General features: G+C 38.8%; 1 protein-coding gene across 1 annotated transcript in view; it reads left to right on the forward strand.

Annotated features, from left to right (window-relative positions):
* Nucleotides 1-21,153, forward strand: part of LOC116463608 (ventricular zone-expressed PH domain-containing protein homolog 1-like) — a 119,488-nt gene that overhangs the window by 75,538 nt on the left and 22,797 nt on the right. The window contains exon 7 of the mRNA XM_032146790.2: nucleotides 17,924-18,041. Coding sequence (XP_032002681.2) covers nucleotides 17,924-18,041 — 118 coding nt within the window. The remainder of the gene's footprint in view (nucleotides 1-17,923; nucleotides 18,042-21,153) is intronic.

The raw sequence follows: 21,153 nt of genomic DNA on the forward strand, positions 1-21,153 counted from the left end.
ATATATATATATATATATATATATATACATATATATACACATATATATATGATGAGAAATTTAAGTCTACATGTGTGATGGAAATGACAAGTGCTGTGGAAGGTCAGTCTCCAGGAGAGCCGTATGAATATATGTTTGAGAGAACCTTCCTTTCAGGGCAAGTTAGAGGGGAATGGGGTTTGGAATTTCAGAACCCCAGATGGGCGCGGAGGATTCTAGGCTTTTAGGCTATGAGCTCAGAACCAGGAAAATCTGAAAGGCAGTTTCTAAGTGGCAATGGTGAGGTAAAAAGATAAACAGAAAATGTGAATAAGAGTCTACCCTAAGAAGCCAGACCAAGGGACTAATCCAGTGATTGAGAGGAAAACTAAATGAAGACTGCAAATCATGGAAGATCCTGGAGGGCAGATTGAAGGTGGAATGTGGATGCAGAGGCAAATGTCTGGGACACTCTGCTCAGGCAAGGAGCTGGTTGGAAAGTGGTAGAAATTGAAATACAGAGTTCGGAGGCTTTTTTTATCTTTAAAGAGAAAAATAGTTCCACATAGAAAGAATGGCATGAGAAATAACATAGAGGAGACAAAATAATCACAGCAAAATCATGGTAAATATGACTCTAAGTTCATGTATTCAGTCAAAAATATTTTTTTGCAAATGCCTGCTCTATACCAACCACTGTGCAGAGACTAAACAATCATGATCCCTGCCCTGATGGAAACAAGCAATACACTAAGAAACAAATACACAATTCCACACTGATAGATACTGTAAAAGATAATGCCTAAAGAAAATGAGCATTTGTTGGATGGTCAAGGAAGACTTCTCTGAGCAGATGTCAGACAAGTTTTCCTGGCAATGAGAACAATTTGCACAAAGGCCTTGAAACAAAAAAACAAAAACAAAAAAGGAAGAATAAGAGAAAAGAAAAACTTTGGTGTATTAGAGCATTCTCTTCAAATGTAAGTCACACATCCCATCAAAAAATTATTTTGAGCAAGTGCCTTCAATATGTGCACATTTATTTACCTTTAAACTATATACACACATTATTTTACGTTATTTCACTATAAAACATGGAAAAATAGAAATTTTAAAGGATGAGATGAAAAATAAATAGAAATGAAAGTTCTAATATTTTCTTCCTCCTGTATCACAGTGGATGGTCACACCTACCCAAAAGTGAGCACACCCCTTTCACAGCATTGGTGGAGCCAGTGAACAAAGGGGATAGTGGAGACTGGAGAGTTAATCTGGGGAATTCTGTCCTGGCCTTTTAGACCATGGCAAGAAGCTTCGATTTTATTGCCGTCTATGGAAAGCCACGGAAGAGTTTTGAGCAGCAGTCCTTAGTTCAGTTTCTTTGTCCATTTGGGCTGCTGTAACAAAATACTATTAACTGGGTGCTTATAAAAACAAAAATGTTTCTTACAGTTCTGGAGGCTGGGAAGCCCGAGATGAAGGCAGATTCAGTGTCTAGTGCGGGTTCACTTTCTGGCTTATAGATGTCACCCAAATGCTGTGTGCTCTGTGCATTTCTATTTGTACATGGTTGAAGGGACAAGTGATCTCTCTTGGGCTTCTTTAATAAGGCACGAATCCCATTTATGAGGACTCCATCCCCAAGACTTAATACCTCCCAAAGGCCTCCCCTCCCAATGGTATCACCTTGGGGGATAGGATGTCAATGTATGAATTTGGTGATGGTAGGGGGACATGAGCCTTCAGTCCATTGCAACCAGGTTGTTTTTAAAAGATCGCTCAGTCTGCTGTTTGGGGACTAGATTGGAAAGGGACAAAAGTAAAATTAAGGAGATCACAAAAGAGACTATTGCTAATCCAGGTAAGAGAAGAGAGTAGCTTAAACTTGGATGATCGTGGTAGGGATGGAAATAAATGACATATTCATTATAACTTTTGGAGGTAAAAGTGACATAACAAGCTAATGAATGGCATGTAAGTGTGAGGGGAAGTGAGGAATCAAAGCTGATGTCAAGTTTCTGGCATGGTGGTATCATTTATTAAGGTGGATAAAACTGGGAGAAAATGAGCTCTGGGGAGGGGGCAAGTGAATGAAGCTGGGACACAAGACTTTCAGATATCTGAATCTGAAGTTTCAAACACCTGCCAGATGTCCCAGTGGAATTGTCTTTTAGACAGTTGGATATCCAAATATGAAGTGACTTAGGCCAGGAATACAGATTAGGACATCATCAGCATACAGGTGATGAAAACCACGGGAAGACTGAAGCAATCTAGGAAGAGAGTTTAGAGAGGAAATGGTCCCAGTTCAGGATTGCATCCAGAGAGCAGCCAAGAAATAAAAGAACCTCAGAAAGTATAGAGGGCATCACAGATATCAAGAAAGTGTCCAAGAAGGAGAGGGAAAGGAATTGTATGGCATTTGATAGCCAAATCAAGATAAGTGTCCGTTCAACTGGGCAACATGGAAAGAGCAGTTTTAATAGAGTTTTAAGGGCAAGGTATGAACAGAAGTAGGTGGAGGAACAAGAAGGAAAGAGTAAAGAAGGAAACACAGCATGTGTAGAGAGCTGTTTTAAGCAGTTTGGTGCTGAATGGGTTGGTAAGTGGAGGGATTGTAGAGATGAGTGAAAATGGAAGCCTTCAGATCCTGTTTGTAAATTGCTGGGATGATGCAATAGAGAGGTTGAGATTGATGAAACAGACGAGAGAAGAGTTGATTACATACAGAACCAGATTATTAGATTTGATGGTGAAAAGAAGAATGGATCCTTTTTTATAGCTTTTAAATTTTTTCAGTAAAACAAGAGGCCATCAGCTGAAAGTGAGGTGGGGAAAGGGAGGAGTGGAAAGTAGGATATTTGAGGAAAGAGAAGGTTTGAAATGAAAGGCTCAGAGAAGGGAGCTTGAGCTTCCTAGAGAAATACAACAGGGTGGTCAGGCAGTGAGGAGCATCCATATGGGACCTAAGGTTATGGATCTGAAGTAAAGCAGAGATCTGATTTTCTCCAGCTTCAATCCACTGTTCAGGCGCTATGATGGAATTCATTTGGGCTTGGATTTTTGTCTCTTGGTTGAGTGGTAATAAAATACTGAAATGTTTCAAGATCTGTATTTGAGAAGATGGAGGGTAAAGATGCAGATCAAAAGAAGAAAATTTTAAGTGCTGAAAAGAAAGCATCCACAGATGAGAAAACCAATTTGGGAAACAGAAAGATGGTCTTTAGAGCCTAGGAAAAAAAAAGAAAAGTTATTTCCTGAGTGAAGAAAATGATGGATTTATGCTGAGTTTCTCTTTATAAGAACCCTCTGCTTCTCCTCGTAGCCCCAATACACACTCTACTATTTGCCTTGAAAAAACAGAACAAGTACACCCACCAAGCAACTGGCCAAGGTTAGGACAACAGCCACTTGGGCAAGACGAAGTTAACTGACCACGGCTATGTTTACAGCATGCTCCGTGGATAAGGCTTGCAATGCAAGATAACACCGGGAGAATTTTCAGCTTAAGCACAAGATGGATTTTTATCATAGTTTATGTGGTATCAGTAGACTCACACTCCACCAGAGCCACAATAGTTCATCTGGGATTAATATGAGTAACATAAGAGGAGAGGTTCACATGTGAAGAGTTCTTGAGAGAAATGACATGACTTTTTACAAGCATGACTTTTATTGATGCCTTAGGACCACTGAATTTGGAAGTTCAGCCAAATTCTAAACTTTGCCTCCCTAAATACTATTTCTACCTTCATTTGGATTCATTTCTTTCCCTTAACAGATATACATCAGGGCCCCTCATTTAAACAATTCTGTACACACAATCCATTATATTAAGTGATTGCATATGATTTTGTAAATACATTGAACTTAACTGACAGTTCTATTTACTATTAAGAAACAGATTTCTTTTCATTGTAATACACTGGTCTGTTGTTTTATACTCTTTCTTTTTAATCCTCTTATCTCCTTTAGAAAATTATTACCTTTACTCTTGGCTAATTAATATACACTATTCATACCTCCCTAACCATTGTCTACATACACTGTACTTATACCATACATATGCTTTTTTCACAAATTTAAACTGGCATAGAAATGTTTTCTCAGTTTAGTTGAAATCCTAGTTTATCACATGTATTATATTTCTTTCATATTTCACAAGCCAGACTGTTCTATAATGAAGCATGTCAATTTTACTACTGTCGTGAACATTCCTTCACAGTTAGCCAGATGTTCTGCATCAGTCAAGGAAATTAAAAAAAAAAAAAAGGAAAAACCTTTAGAAAATAGTTAACGAAATAACTCTATTCCTGGGGGAACAGAGGTATGCAATCCCTCTGCAATGCCTGTTCTAATCTAATAGTGGTTGGGTTCTTTTCTTAAATAATCAGTGCATGAGTAAAATCCTTTTCTTTTTCTTTTGCTGCTATCATGGATATTATGTGAATGCCAACAAACACTGGGCACTATACTATTAGAATAAATAGCACCTCTTTTTGTGCAAGAAGAAAGTGTGATAACTAGAAACTCAGGATCTGGGTTTGAATCCTGCCTCCACCACCTACTTACCAGCACTTTTATCTAACTCCTCTGTGCCTCACCTTCTTTACCTGCAAAGTGCAGAAAATAGCAGTAAACACTTCACAGGGATGTTATGAGATTCAAAAGACATAATACATGTAAAGTCCATGGAGCAGTGATTGCCATATAGTAAGAGCTCAATAAATAGTAGCTGGTACTATTTTATTGCACCTCCTCTGCAAGACCCCTCCAAACAAAATGAGTGACTCTCTCAGCCATATTCCCATAACTTTTCGCAGATGTAAATAAAGACATCAACAACAACAAAATTGTTTGATTTTAATGTCTTTGTGCCTCTCATAGGCTGTGGGATCAGGCTCTTTCCATTAATGTCTGCATGTCCCAGCACCTATCATGGCATCATGGCCTGAGGCAGAGCAGCTACTCAGTAAATGTTTTGAGACTTTATATTCTCAGTCATGAAAAAGGTTTTTTTTTTTTTGTTTTTGTTTTTGTTTTTTTTTTTTTGAGACAGGGCCTTACTCTATTGCCCAGGCTGGAGTGCAGTGGCACAATGATGTCTCACTGCAGCCTCGACCTCCCAGGCTCAATCAATCCTCTTACCTCAGCCTCCCTAGCAGCTGGCACTACAGGCGCCCAACACCACACCTGGCTAATTTTTGTATTTTTTTGTAGAGGCAGGGTTTCGTCATGTTGCCCAGGCTGGTCTCAAACTCCTGGACTCAAGTGATCCACCCACCTCAGCTGCCCAAAGGTCTGGGATTATATGTGTGAGCCACTGTGTTTGGCCATGTTTCATTTTTTGAGTATGACTTTTATTTTCACAGATAGCCCAACATTTATCTGAGCCCATGTGTACTATAAAAAGAGACTGCTCAAACTGAATAATAAATTTCCATGTTAAAAGCTAAGTTTCACTAAAGTAATGAACATTACTTTCTTGTGTGGCTCACAAATATACACTGCAAACAATTCCAAAAGACACGTCTAAAAAGGTTTAGAGCAGAGGCTGTATCACTAAAATGCGAGTAGTCATGCACGCTTAACACTATTTCAAAATATAAATTCTGGTTTCGACCTTAAAAATCATAGCAATTTAGATATCTCAATACTAGACATACCAAGAAAGAGAACAGTCAGTGCCACTACCAGCTTTTAATTTTAGAATCCTGAAAGTTGCATGTGGATTGGAAAAATGTTGGTTGTAGGGACAGATTACCCTTTCCCCCTTAGGGATTCCATGAATATGGAGTAATTTCTATGTTTTTTTTAATTCAGTAAAAAAAACTATTTCCTAGAATCTAATTATGTTCCATGTATTTTTATATTTTTATCCTACATTCAATATAATTTTTGGTTTGATGCCTCATTTCTGGGTCTGGTAATTTCTTCTGCCAATAGACAGTCTACTTTGTAGCCAACCCAAAGTCCTCATGCTGCATGCAATCTCCTTTGTTTATGGTCTTTCACTAGGACTGAGAGTAGCCTTAGATCACCACACACTCTAGTGCTGGTTTCACGGAGTAGTTCTCAGACCTAGTTTATGCAAGAGTCCCTGAAGCACTTGTTAAAAATGCAAATTCCTAGGGCCTCTGCAGATTTTGCAAATAATATTCACTGGGTAATCCTGTGACTCTACATCTTTGACAAGTTATCCTGGTAGTTCTGGGGCAAGAGGTCCCATAGCCTCCTCTGATAAAACATCAAAACAGAGGCAAAGGCAACTGAGATCCAGCTGACTTAGTTTGAGTCACATCACTACCACAGACATGCTCTGGGAACTGGGCAAGTCATTAACCTCACTACAGCTTGATTTCTTCATCTATAACTAGGAAAGAATCCACCTCCCTCATAGTGTTGTTAAGAAGGTAAAATGAGATGATGCATTTAATTCAACACCTAGCAGAGCACCTGGAACAGAGTAAGTGCAGCTGTAAAACTATTATTTCATAAACTGCAAGGCTGGGACCAAATCACCTGTTTAGTCTTCCCTTTTCTGTGTGTAGATATCTTTGTGGTTCTGCCCTGAATTTTTTTCAATTTTTTGCCTCCTCAGTAAGAACTGAGTGCTATGGTCTGTGTCTGATCAGGGCCTGGGTACCTCATTATCATCCTATGTGTGTGTCTAATTATTCCCTGAATGGACACACATCATTGCACCTTTTTATTTCAGCCTCATTAGAGTGCTCCATTGGCCCACCTTGTTACTTCGCGTCTCTTCACTAATGTCCCTTTTTTCTGCTCCTCCTTTCAGTCTTCACATCTTCTTATGCCTATTTCTTTCTTCATCGTATTAAATCCTTCCTTTTATGCTTGTCGTTATTCCCTCCTTTCCACACAACTCATTATACCCCTCCATCTGTGAACTGCCTTATGCCATCCCATTTCTATCTCATCACATCCTCATCATGCACATATTAGCTCCTCCATTCATGCTTAGTACTGCATTCTTTCTCTCTGCTGCTTATCTACCACAACCTGCCCTTTCCACCCTCCCATTTAATGCTCCCATTTGTAAATCACATTACACCCCCCATGCCTTTATCATTGCACTCATCTATGCATCTCATTGCACCATTACCCATGCACATTTTTCTGTGCATTTCTATTTGTACATCTCATTATGGCCTCATCAAGCATGCGCATGTCATTATTCCCCTTTGAAATGCTCATGTCCACGTCGCATTACATCTCTTTATGTTTGCATCTCATTAAATCCAGCGCTCCTAGGTTTGACAACAAACTAACAAAAACAGACGGGTAAGTATGTTACCTGATTTTAGAAAACTAAATATGTTTCTCAGGCACCTAGCATTAGTGTTTCTTAAAGAAGTCATTCATTTATTTATCTAGCTGAGAGACAAAAAACACTATATTTTACATACATAAAAAGGAGCTTCTTATTTTGCTTGATTTGAATTATCATCATTATCACTGCTTTTTTTTGAGATGGGGTCTCACCATGTTGCCCAGGCTGGTCTCAAAATTCCTGAGCTCAAGCAATCTGCCCACCTCAGCCTCCCAATGTGCTGGGATTACAGGTGCGAGCCACTGCGCTTGGCCATTATCACTACTTTTTATTATTTCTCCACAGTTTACAAAGTAGTGCAATTATCCCTTAATTGATTGTGGCAAAAAGTCACTGAAAGAGACAGGTTAGGAATCAAAGTCATTTTACAGTTTGAGGAGTGCATTAAAAGCAAAGAGAAATTAAAATATTTTCCCAAGAACTGCCAGTGAATGGCAGTGGCAGGGCTCAAACTCTGATCTTCTGACTCCAAAACCTATATTCTTCATTCTGTACCACTCAGCAGAAAAACTTTTATTTCTAAGTATCCTCTCTGTCACTTAGCCCATGCTGTAATAATTCCCTAAGACAGAACTTGGTGTCAGCATGCTTTGTTTTGTTTGGTTTTCTAAAACAAAATAGAACATATATCAAACACTTAGTATTTTAGACCTGTTTCTTTATCTCCAAGTTTGAAGAGCTAAAAGTTAAAAGAAATTGTTAACATGGAGCCTTCTAACAAGAGAAGAGAGAAAGACTTTCACCACCAAGGTCAGTCTCAGGCAAAAGGAGACTCCTCTACAGGGAGTTTGAGGGGTACCAAGGAAGCCCACACACACATACACATGCAGAACCTTTCTTCCTCACAGAGTCTGACCCTTGCTAGTCTCTTTGCTTCACTAAACTGTGTTCTCTGCCTCATTTTTATTTTTCATCAAATTATGAAATAGCTCATAAATTCAGAAAAGTACAGAAATATGATATCCATTCCTGCCACAGATAGATGTTTACATTTCTTCCATATTTGCATCAAATATCTCCCTTTACAAAAAGAAACTATTGTAAATATTCTCCTGAGGTTGGTGTGTATTATTTCCATGAATGTTTTTGTACTGTTGTTTTAAACTTTTACCTGAATGTTATCAGATGGCACATATCTTTTGCAATGTGATTTCTGCACTTAATGTTATGTTTTTTAAATATATCTGTTCATATATAGATATATGTAGAGCTAGCTCGTTCATTTCAGCATCTATAAAATTTTCCACTGTGTAAATAGACCATAATTTACTTTTTTTTTTTTTTTTTGAGATGGAGTCTCACTCTGTTGCCCAGGCTAGAGTGCAGTGACCTGATCTCGGCTCACTGCAACCTCTGCCTCCCAGGTTCAAGCGATTCTCCAGCCTCAGCCTCCTGGGTAGCTGGGACAACAGGCCCGTGCCACCACATCCAGCTAATTTTTAAATATTTAGTAGAGATGGGGTTTCACCATGTTGGCCAGGCTGGTCTCCAACTCCCGAGCTCAAGTGATCCGCCTGCCTCGGCCTCCCAACGTGCTGTAATTACAGGCATGAGCCACTGTGCCTGACCAACCATAGTTTACTTTATCCAGTTCTCTACTGAGGGGTGGTTCAACTTTCTTAAAACTGCCTCCATCACTATTACTTAACCAGTGCTTAGCTCTCTGCTGTGTGAAGTGACTAAATGGAGGCATTTAAAATTTCAGCATCATGGGAAGTAATACCTTCTCTCTAAGTCCATAGTAGAGTCAGTTTTATTTCCTCTGTAACTATTCAAAGTAGTAAACATGTCAAAAAATGATAATTCTTTTTTTTTATTTATTTTTTCAAGACAGGGTCTTGCTCTGTTGCCTAGACTGGAGTGCAGTGGCACCATCATAGCTCGCTGCCGCCACGAACTCCTGGGTTTAACTGATCCTTCTACCTCAGCCTCCTGGGTAGCTTGAATAGCAAGTTGGCAGAACCTAGTGAAACTGAGGATATGAATAATGTTAAATTTTTAATGTATCATGCAAACAAGGCTTCTGGGGGCATCACAGATTACTATTATTTACTTAGCAACAAATAACCTCCTAAGTTTCCTTTTGCCTCAGTTGTTAGCCCTGGGGCAACATGATGAGAACCAGATGTCATCTTACACATCCTAGGGTCTGTACTGTAGGCAAGGAACCTTGACAATGTAAATTTGAGTATTTACATAGCGGGTGGAACAGTTGTCCCTGAAAGGAGAGAACAAAAATCTTTGCTATTGGGAAGGAGTCTGGGTTCTTACTTTTACTCTTTAGAATGTAAATAAATCCCTCCAGGTTGAAGAGAAGACTAATGTCTCCAGCTTGACAACCCAGGCTCCTATATCCTGGGTCTTATCCCCATCTTAAAATGTAAACATACCTCTGGGAAAGTAAATCTCTCTAGATGGTATTTCACTTTCTAATTAGTCATAAATTTACTTCTAAAGCTTGTTTTTTTAGCCCAGGTCCCAAGTTTCAGTAAAATTTGTTCAAAAAGCCCTAACTGCGCAGAAACACAAAAATATTTTCACAGCCCTAAACTAATACACTATGACACAGCAATTCCACTCCTGAGTGATTATCACAGAAAAATTTTTGCTCACATCCACAAGGGAACACATGTAAGAATATTCATTGTTACATCATTGTGTAAGTTCAGAGATGGGGGCACCCTTGGTGCCCACACTAAGGAAATGGTTAGGTGAAATGTGGGGGGTGGTGGATGCACACCATTAAATCGCTGTGCAGCTGTAGAGGCAATAGTTAGCTAAATATGCATAGAATACCACATAGAGATCTTGAGTGAAATGAACAAGAAACCAAATAGGGTTCACAGCCTACCATTATTTGCAAAAATGAAAAATAAACATTGCTACATATTTTTCAAGAATATGTATCTGTTCTAAGACATGTACCAAACCCAAAAGGTGAGTACTTATAAAAAGGGGAAGTTGGAGAAACAGTCTGAGAATTAAAGTGGTATTAGGGATAAAGGAAAAAAAAATAAAATTATGAGAATGAGAGAAGCACCTTGCCTCCAACTACATAACCTACATTGCTACGAGCATGATTTTCCTGCTATCAGATCTCAAAAGGAAGGAAAAAAAGCCTCTCCAAATTAGTTCTTTAACATCAGCATGCTCTGTAGTATAGTACCACAAATGATTTAACAAATAGTACTAAATATTTGTTGAATGTAGGTGGCAGTAATCAATTAGAAAAAAAAATCACTGCAATTCTTTGCTTTGCACTATGAAAGGAGAATATTTAAGTGCTGGCTATAATTGCCAAAAGTTCTGTGATTACATTTTACTGCTGAACCACTGTAAAAATGTTAAAGTTTTCTTGACCTTTTGAACATTGGTAGTGTTTTGGCTTTGCTCCCACTCTAATAATTTGCTGGTTTTAATGAACTGAAGTTTCAAAGAAATTGTATTTGTAAAAAAGATAATTGTGGTCTTATCAAACATTTATAAAACTTGTTATATAGCTTCATGCAACTTGCCACCTTTATTTTCTACTCAACTCATACACTTCCATTAAATTTTTCACAAACCATTTTACTTAAACTCTTGTCATGTTAACTGCCAATATCCTGTAGTCAGATTATTTTTCATCATTTTTAGATGAGTGTGATTTTGGTGAATTTGGCTTTTTTTATTTTGTCATATTTGTTCCTAAACTAAAGTATTCTTCAGAGCTTCTCTCTGAAATGAATCAAACATAGTGTTTTCTTCCAGCCACTTGGAGCCAGACCCATAGAATTGCCATGATTTTCCAAGAAGGAATTCAGTTCTTCCCAACACATAGGGACTCAAAGGATAGAAATATAAGTTTATTTAGTGATATGTAGTGATAGTGAGGAGTTCACCACATTGGCCTCATATAGTCATGTATACCTCGTGTTCCCTTACTAATTAGGCATAGAAATATGAGAACCAGTGGGACATAGCACATACGTGGCATTCATGCAGTATACTGAAATGCACTATGAGTCCTTCCACATCAGTGCCCTGCTGCCTCTGCTTAGATTCTGCTCCCCCATGGCCTACCTCCCTCTCCACCCACTCCCGCCTTCTGCCAAGTTTCAAACTGGGCCCAATGAGTTCAGTTTTCACACCTAATCTCTTCTTGCCATATTGCACAATTTGGAATAATAACATCTCTGATGTTTAAAAATGAAAACTTTGCTCTTGTGACCAGTCTAGCTGTTTTGTCATATGAAATGAAACTTTTCTTTTTTTGAGATGGAGTTTTGCTCTTGATGCCCAGACTGGAGTGCAATGGCGTGATCTCGGCTCACCACAACCTCTGCCTCCTGGGCTCAAGCGATTCTCCTGCCTCAGCCTCCCAAGTAGCTGGCATTACAGGCACCTGCCACCGTGCCTGGCTAATTTTTTTTTTTTTTTAGTAGAGAGGGGGTTTCATCATCTGGTCTTGAACTCCTGACCTTGTGATCCACCCACCTCCACCTCCCAAAGTGCTGGGATTACAGGCATAAGCCACCGCACCTGGCCTCTTTTTTCTTATTTTTTAGGTCTCACTCTGTTGCCAGACTGCAGTGCAGTGGTGGGATCTCGGCTCACTGCAACCTCTGCCTCCCACGTTCAAACAATTCTTGTGCCTCAGCCTCCCAAGTAGCTACGATGACAGGTGCCTGCCACCACGCCCAGCTAATTTTTGTATTTTTAGTAGAAACAAGGTTTCACCGGGCTGGCCAGGCTGATCTCCAAATCCTGACCTCAAGTGATCTACCCACCTTGGCCTCTCAAAGTGCTCGGATTACAGATTTGAGCCACCATGCCTGACCCCTTGAAACCAAACTATTGTGGAAAAGAATGAGCATATGCACATGGAGATTGACAAATTCCTCAAATACCAATCAGCAGACACAGATTGGCCATCCCCACAACTGCTTTGAAGGATATAGGATTAATTTTACAGTCAGTGCACACCACAGCAACTTGGGGAGCTTGTGTAAAAATGTAGATGGGGTGCAGTGGCTCAGGACTTCTAATCACAGCACTCTGGGAGGCTGAGGTGGAAAGATTGTTTGAGCCCAAGCATCTGAGACTAGCCTGGGCAACATAGTGAGAACTCTGAACAGACAATCTGAAAAAGCTGAGGGTCTTGAGAACAAGTAGTCAACATACTATATTGATGAATTAAGACAAACATCATTGTTAAATTATTAACACTTTATTCTAAAAACTTGTTAAATAAAATGAATTCCTGTAATACCCATAGATATGGAGATATATAGATACAGATATATATATATATAGAGAGAGAGATATAGATTTTTTTAACAAATGTAGTCTGGAAAGTCTTAATGGTCATAACTGCATAGACATGAACACTGAAAACCTAAATGCTACTGTTGATATAAATTAGAGATAAGATCTATGTGCTTCAATTAGTAAAAATGCATAATAATTCATTGAACATTTACTATGCGCAAAGTGCCATACTAAGTATTTTTAAAAGCTGCAAAATAATATGGAAGTCAGTCTTCATGGTAAGAGCTTTGATCCAGTTGAGAGCCAAAACATCACACCAGAAGAAGCTTAGTAACAATCACACCTCACACAAATGAAGCTGTATTCAGTTTCCTCTGTGAAGAATACTGCAGACACAAGGAATTACCTTCTTACCTCCTTGGACTGATGACTATGTCTCTTTCATCTCTTTATCCATGGTTCCTGATACCAGGTGCTATGAATACTGTGTTATATAAATTGAATCCAATAGTAATATTTTTCACAAATTGAAAAACATAAAAAAATTGTGGCGTGGATATTCTTTAAAGTCTCTTTTGCTAGTTTATTTATTCAACAAACAGCATTTCCTACTAGACACTATGCCTATAACAATTTAAGACAATATGAAGATCAATCATTAATTATATTCCCTAAGTAAGCTTATTTCACACCTTGGACTCCATATCATTAGAGTATGTGCACTGAAAATAACAATACAAACATAAACTTCTTATTATTATGTGAAAATATTTGGGAATTTTTAAAAATACTTGCTTACATTTCTTAAAACATACTTGAAATATATGCCTAGAGTGATCCTATTAACCACAGGCACACAGAGCACGTGAGGCAATCCTGTGTTTTGTATCTGTGCACAAATAGCTTTAGGACAGAATTTAAATGTGCCAAAACCCAAAGTTCTTCCAGATGTATGCTTTCACTGATTTCTGGAAAATTGCTTCACAGTACCCTCTCAAAGTACATAGACCACATTATAAAATCCAGAGGCCACTATGCACTTTTACAAAATCCATTGCATTGACTCATGCTGTCATTTGTCAGTGAAATGATGTTGTAAATCTCGCATCTTTCTATGCTGCCTGGCTTAGACTTCTTATAGAGTTTTCCAAATTCCTACCCTCATTAATGACTCTTTTTCTAAAACTGGAGAAATGCTTACTTAGCCAAATGTTTAAAAATACTATTTTTTCCTCCAGTGAGTTTTAATCTTCTTGAATTAAATGATGTTTATCAGGAAAACCATTCTTAGTGCATGCCTACTATGAATATGTATCCTTTTTTTTCACATCAATGAAAATAGTTTGAACTTCAGCATTCTTTTGTGTTTTATTCTGTGTGTGTATGTTTTATTGAGACCTGATTTGGAGTGCACTTGGGAGAATGTGACTCCTCTAAGTAGAATCATCACTTTCATGGAGAATTGGGCAAAAGGATGTCATTTTTGATTCCTCTTCACGGCACAATCTCAGTATTAGTTTTCAATAATGCATAACAAATTAGCACAAACCTAGCAATTTAAAACAACACATACTTATTATCTCACAGTACCAGAGGGTCAGGATTTCAGTTGTAACTTAGCTGGGTCCTCCACTCAGGGTCTCACAGGGCTACAATCAAGGTATTGGCTGGGCTGTGTTTTCATTTGGAGGTTCAAATGGGTAGGGTCTGCTTTCAAACTCATTCCGTTCGTTGACAAGAATCATTTTTTTGCAGTTGTAGAACTGATGACTTTGAACTCTTACTGGCTACCAGCTGAAGGCCTCCTTTAAGATCCTAAAAGCCACCCATAGTCCCTGCAGTTCATAATGTGGCAATTTGCTTCCTTCAAGCACAGCAGGAGGGTCTCCCTATGCATCTGCTAGCAAGACAGGTTTTGTGTGTGTGTGTGTGTGTGTGTGTGTGTGTGTGTGTGTGTGTGTGTGTGTGTGTGTGTAATAACAATGGAATTGATATCCTATCCCCTTTGACATATTCTTGGCCAGGAGCAAATCATAAGTCCTTCCCGTACACAGGGAATGGGAGTATACAAACAGATGAACACCACAAGGTGAAAATTACTGGGAGGTCACCTTAGGGTCTGTCTGCCGCAATCCAATTAGAACTGAAAAATACTCAGACAGTGACTTAGAGTTAGATATAAGTTATTTTTATCACTTTTCTGGAGTCTAGTTATCTTAAAGAAAGCTTGTAATTCTCTAAACAAATCTATTTTTGTTCTCCTGTTAGAAAAATAGAAGCCATATAGCAATTCTTGGGCAAGGCCTGGGGAAGCTGCAGGACCCAGAAGGGTAAAGAAGGTTAAGTAGGAGAGAGAACTACTGACCTCAAGCACATTTAAGAGGTCAAAATTCCAAAAATCTAGGTGTCACTGGTTGTTGGTTTGTGTTTGCTTGTTTTGTGATTTATTTTTCTTTGATTTTTCACAAATATTGGAAACTATATGTGTTTCATCTGTCTTTCCATTCAAAATGTGCTATTATTACCAACTTCAACGTTCATACAACTACCGTGGATATCCTTTAGCACAACACCTAAATCCTCTGAGGAGGTAAGCCTGCTTTTGGCTTCAGAAATTGAATGCAGGAATGTAGTTTACCATCTGTCTGAAACATTTAAAGTAAACTTTTTTCCAAGACAAATGTGGATTATATGCAACAAACTGGGAATTTTCTGGTCTTAGAACAGGAAAAATAAAGGAACCCTTAAGTATTATTTTAAGTACTTTGTTTGCTAGTAGTGTTTGTGGTGAATGAAAAATTGATCCTTAATTGTGTGGGAAACAGAGAAGTGATCTGCATGGCAATGGCCAAGTACAGACTTCAGAGACTTCACAGTTTTGAAACTGATATTTATGAACATCTGCTTTTTCCCCATAAATTTTAATATGGATTGTATCCTTTGAAACTCACAAAACTCCCAGGTGCTTCTTCAGTCTTTATCTTGGAAAACATACTTTAAAAAAAAAAAAAAAGTCTTTTTTTCCATTGAACATATTCAAAATCATTTTTGTCAAAACAATATTCCTAGATATACAGCACCTATTGGAATGCCTGAGATACGGTATTAAAGATTAGCAACCCAAAATGTTGCAGTCACCATGTCAAACCTCCAAAATGTCCAACCCCAGAACACAAGCCATAATAGTCTTAATAGAGGATGCTGAAAAGTATCCATTTCTAGGCCCAGGGCATGCCTTTTGTTATTACACAAATATTTGTTTAGTGCTTGCTATGTGATAGGCACTTTTAGGTGCCAAGTTTATAGCAGCCAACACAACAGACAAAATATCTGTCCTCATTGTGTTTATGTTCCAGGGAGTGTAAATGTTCTCTTTAAAAATTCCCTTTAACTTTTTGTACTATCTTTTATATAGTTCGTTAGTAAAAAAGCTTTGTGCTGGGTCTACAAACCAATGCTAATCCATTAATGATGCTGGACTGGACTCTGGGCATATTATGAAAAAAATAAACATGTTTCTGTTCTCAGTGAACTCATAGTTGGACATACTTCTCACCTCTGTCAAGAAATTTAGAACTGAGAATTAGGAGCTTTGGGATGCAATGAGGGTATCCACTTGATCATTCTCTATTTAGATCCCTTATAAGCAGTGCAAACAGTGCCTACACGCCTCAGCCTTGAAAATTCTAAGAACTATTCCTATACAGAGAGAAGATAAGAGTGTGTAGGCTAAAGGAAAGGAAATAAAATCACAGCTCAACAGAACACAAACATGTTAGTGGGCTGGGTACATGCAAGGCCAATAAGAACATTAAGTCCCTCTTAGGAGGAGGAGCCTTTTAAGAATGCAGTTTCTGGTCATCCATCCTATACCAAAGGATACAAGTCATTTACATAATAGGAAAGCCTCAGGAGGACAGTAGAGCTATTTAATTTAGTTAGGCTAGTAGTTTTCCATCCATTTACAGTCTAACAGAACCTCTCTGCCCTGCCCCTTAAAGAGGTACACATTGGCATGGTGCCACGGGGCACATAAAACATGTGCAGTCTTCTTGGAGTGTCAATTCTACTCAACCATTTGGAGGAAAAAAATTAACTAATTTACTGGTAAATAATTTAATGCATTATCTTCCATTAAAACCAATGCAGGCCAGGCATGGTGGCTCGTGCATGCCTGCAATCCCAGCTTTTTGGGAGGCCAAGGAAGGTGGATCACTTGAGATCAGGAGTTGGAGACCAGCCTGGCCAACATGGCATAACCCTGTCTCTACTAGATATACAAAAATTAGCCAGGTGTGGTGGCAGGCACCTGTGAAGCCAGCTGCTCAGGAGGCTGAAACACGAGAATCACTTGAACCCAGGAGGTGAAGGTTGCAGTGAGCCAAGATCGCAGCACCGCACTCCAACCTGGACAGCAGAGTGAGACTCTATCTCAGGAAAAAAATAAAAGTAAAAATAAAAAAAAATCAATGTAGCTTATATTATGTAATAGAATGCAAAATTTGCATACAGTTTTAGGATAAAGCAAAAGAGCTAAACAGTCCTGGAGCCAAGGGCTGAGGGGTTAAGCCCCACCCCCATATTTTCCATCAGCCTCCTGTAAAGCCAACATAATAAATATAATATATATATTTTTTTGAGACAGGGTCTCAATCTGTCACCTGGGCTGGAGTACAGTGGTGCAATCTCGCCTCACTGCGACCTCTGCCTCACAGGCTCAAGCGATCCTCTCACCTCAGCCTCCTGAGTAGCTAGGACCACAGGCATATACCACCAGGCCTGGCTAATGTTTTTGTATTTGTGGTAGAGACAAGGTTTTGCCATGTTGCCCAGGCTGGTCTTGAACTTCTGAGTTCAGGCAATCTGCCTGCCTCGGCCTCCCAGAGTGTTGGGATTACAGGCATGACCCACCACGCCCAGCCAATAATATTTTTTGATATGGATAATTGGTTCTCAATTTTATATAAAATGTAAATCCCCCAGCAGCATGTCTTCCAACCACATTGCCACTTGGATATCCCTTCTTTTTAGAAAATCTGGAGCCACTGCTAGATGCAAGAAAATTCTGGGCCATTTCAGGCTCTGACACCTCAACCCTGACACTCAGCCCTGGGGCCTGTGCTCGCTCCCGCTGCATTTATGAATACTCTCATGGAAAAGTTTAGCTGAACGCTTTTTTTAAGGCTGGCCAAGAGAAATTTTTTTCAATGCTGCGTCTTAGTCTTTAGTACTGAGATTGAGCATTGACCATCCTGATCCACATCCCCTTCTCCCAGTCTCGAAATGTTAGGTAGCAGGCAGAGCAGCTTATGTTCTTTGTGCTTTGTGTTCCTGACACAGGATCTGGACCAGGTACAGCTCCATCTGGAAGAAGTGAGGTTCTTTGACGTGTTTGGCTTCAGTGAAACAGCAGGAGCATGGCAATGCTTCATGTGCAACAATCCTGAGAAAGCAACGGGTGAGAGACCCCTACCTGCTGCTAAGAACCATTTGTGCCCCGAATTACAGGGATCTGTCAGCTCCATTGTTCTAGGTGGCCTTCCTCTTGCATAAACATCCCCAGTTGTAATAATGCACAGAGTCATGTCCCTGCTTTGTGCTGAGAAAGGCGTCTCACCAAAGTGGTCGTAGGAAAAAGGGAAAACTTTGGGAGGCAGAGAAACAATCCCTTACCTATACGTGGTTATCAAGGAAGCAGTATCAGCCATTTTGCCCTAAAAGTATTCATTTCATCCAGATGACCCTGAGGGTTAGAGAGAAAAAAAGTGTTCTGTCAAGATATGTTCCTTAAGGAAATGAGACCACACTAAATGAGTGAATCAGCACACAGACCATATTATCTCATGTAATCCCTAACACTGTTGCTTGATGATTAAACTGTGTAAAAAGTGAAGCATTAAAATAGTAAGAAATTATCTGAGAAACAACCTCATAGCTGGTTATTCGCCTTCCACTTCCTTTCTGCTGCTCAAGGTATTTGGTCTACTGACCTTGCCTAAAAATAATTGTTAGCAAATACAAGTCATGCCCTGTGCTAAACATATCAGATACCTTATCTCATTTAATCAGTCCCTGCAGTACTCTTATGAGGAAAATACTGACATTATCTCTGCTTTACTGATGAGGAAACTGAGGCACAGAGAGGTATGGTAACTGCCCAAGGTCACAAAGATAAATTAACAGCAGCAGAATTTGAATGCAGCCTGACTCTAGAACCCATGCTCTTAACCATTTCACCATTCTGCCTTCTGGTTACACTTGGCTCAATCCAACCAGTGGAAACAGATTGCTAATAAGCCTATGTCCAAAAAGTTACGCTGTCATTGGAAGTGAACTATTTCATCACTAATGTGCCCTTTGAAAGGAGAGAGCTCTCAATGCTGACTCGGCTCAGGAACTGCATTTAGGATCACAAGAGCAGTGTTAAAAAGACTGTTGAACACAAAGCCACTTTGTAGATGAGCCATCCTCTAGACAGCCATTGATTATACCACCTGTACCTGGTCCTTTAATTTTAGGATTTTATGCATCTTAAAGATTACCCATTGTGGCAAGTCTGTCCTCTTGTTAACCGCCAAGATGTTGAGGCTGAATCGTAAAAGTATGTTTATTTGGCCAGATGGAGATGTGTAGGGCTCTCAGAGAAGTACCAATTAAAATGTATTACCCCACGGAAAAGATGCGGATGGCAGAAGCTGGCAGTTAGGACGCCAGCCTTTGTGAAGCACACACAGATTGTTGGCTGATTACAGAGTCTGGATTGAGCCAATGCCAGAGTGAACACCCCAATTTTTTAAAAGTTAATTCAAACAAATAAGGAATTGGGGAATTGACTGCCTCCGTTATAAAACTTTCTAATTAGATCTTATTTTATATGTGAAAAAAACAGAGCATAAAAGAAGCTTTATTTGAGAACTAGTAAAATAAGGTACTTAGGTAGCTCTGAGAGGCCCTGAAGAGTTTTCACTCCAAGTAAGCTGAGTCCTTAGTTCGATAAATATTTAATCATATCTGGCCAAGGGAGGCCTCAGAAAAGGGGCTGAAAGTTAAAAACACAAAGTGTTCCTTTAATATATGTTTTCTCAAATTCACTGCCATGCTCTTGAATTGAACGTTCTGCACATTTACTCTTTCTTGTGTTCCTCACAGTTAAATATAGACTGAGAACATATAGCAATAAAAATTCAAACAAGGCCAAATATTTTATAGCAGAACATATTGAATCAAAATGTTTGGCCCTGAAAACTTCAGTGGGTTTGGATTTCTTTGCTCATTTCCTTTTGCTACATGAAGAGGATTTGAGTTTAAGAAAAGTCCTATTTTAAACTGTGTTGTTTTTTTTTTTTCACCAAAACCCTTGACTCCCTGGATAGTTTATATAGGTTGTTGATTTCATCTTCTTTTTTATATAAGCACTTAAATTATATATTTAATCTAAGTGAAAGGTCTAACATATTACTGTTGCCAAATATATTTCTCATGGAGACAGTATTTGCATTCAAGTTCTGCTTAAATTCAAAGTTTAAAGATGAGACATAGCAACAAATACTTTATTGGTCATGCACAGCTAGCACATTACTTGCATCCAATTTTTCATTTATGCAATGCATGTTTGTTGCATTAGTTGAGTGTCTTCTACAGGCTGACCCTTGGGATAGAAATATGAATAAGATACAATGTCTCTGCTCTAAAAGAAATTCATAATCCAGTTAGGGCCAAAAGGTGTATTTGAAAAAATCTAGCATACTTCTTTTATGTTTTTAGCATGCTCTATTTGTTGAGTGAGTGAGTGAGTGAATGAATGAATGAATAATATTTAAAAATGGCAATGTCAGATATTCCTTGAATGTTAAAATGTGATGTTTCAAGATTGTGATTATATGCTAACGATATCAAATTCATCACTGTACCATACCCAATGTATTCTGAAGCTGGTAAATGAAGATTGGGGCTGTTTCCTCCCTGAGAGAAGTCACCACTTGTAAAGCCTTGATCCACTTACCTGCCTGTCTTAGCACCTAGAATGTACTATGCCCAACTGAGTACTATGTACTGGTCTGGGTTTCATCAACACCCACACAGGGGCCAGCTGCCCTATCAGCCTCAGGGAGAAGGGGTCCAAAGAAGTAGAATTGAAGTCTAGAACAAGGGGCCAAATAAACTGGGTTTTTTATATTTTTTAAAAGAATTGACAAATGATACAATAATTGTTTTCAAGTATTCATGTTTCAGTATTTTTTAATGCTGTCCAGCATCTCCATAAATGAGGAACAAAACATGAGACAATTAGAGAATTTCAGTTAGACATTAGGAAAGATACCAAGAAATATATAATACTTCTTAACTGTGTAGACTCAGCCAGAGGAATCCTTCAGAAATTGACAGTATCTCAGCTTACTGACATGGTCAACTCACATACATTTCTGTCTTCAAGTAAAAGTCTCATCACCATCCTCCCACCAACTTCACCATCAACACACAGAAATTCACAGGAGTTTAATATCTGGTGATCAATAAAATATTTTTATCCAATAATGTATAGATAGAGGAAAGTAAGTGCTAAAATAATG

This window comes from Hylobates moloch, unplaced genomic scaffold (assembly GCF_009828535.3).
Source record: "Hylobates moloch isolate HMO894 unplaced genomic scaffold, HMol_V3 SCAFFOLD_44, whole genome shotgun sequence".
Taxonomy (NCBI): Eukaryota; Metazoa; Chordata; class Mammalia; order Primates; family Hylobatidae; genus Hylobates; species Hylobates moloch.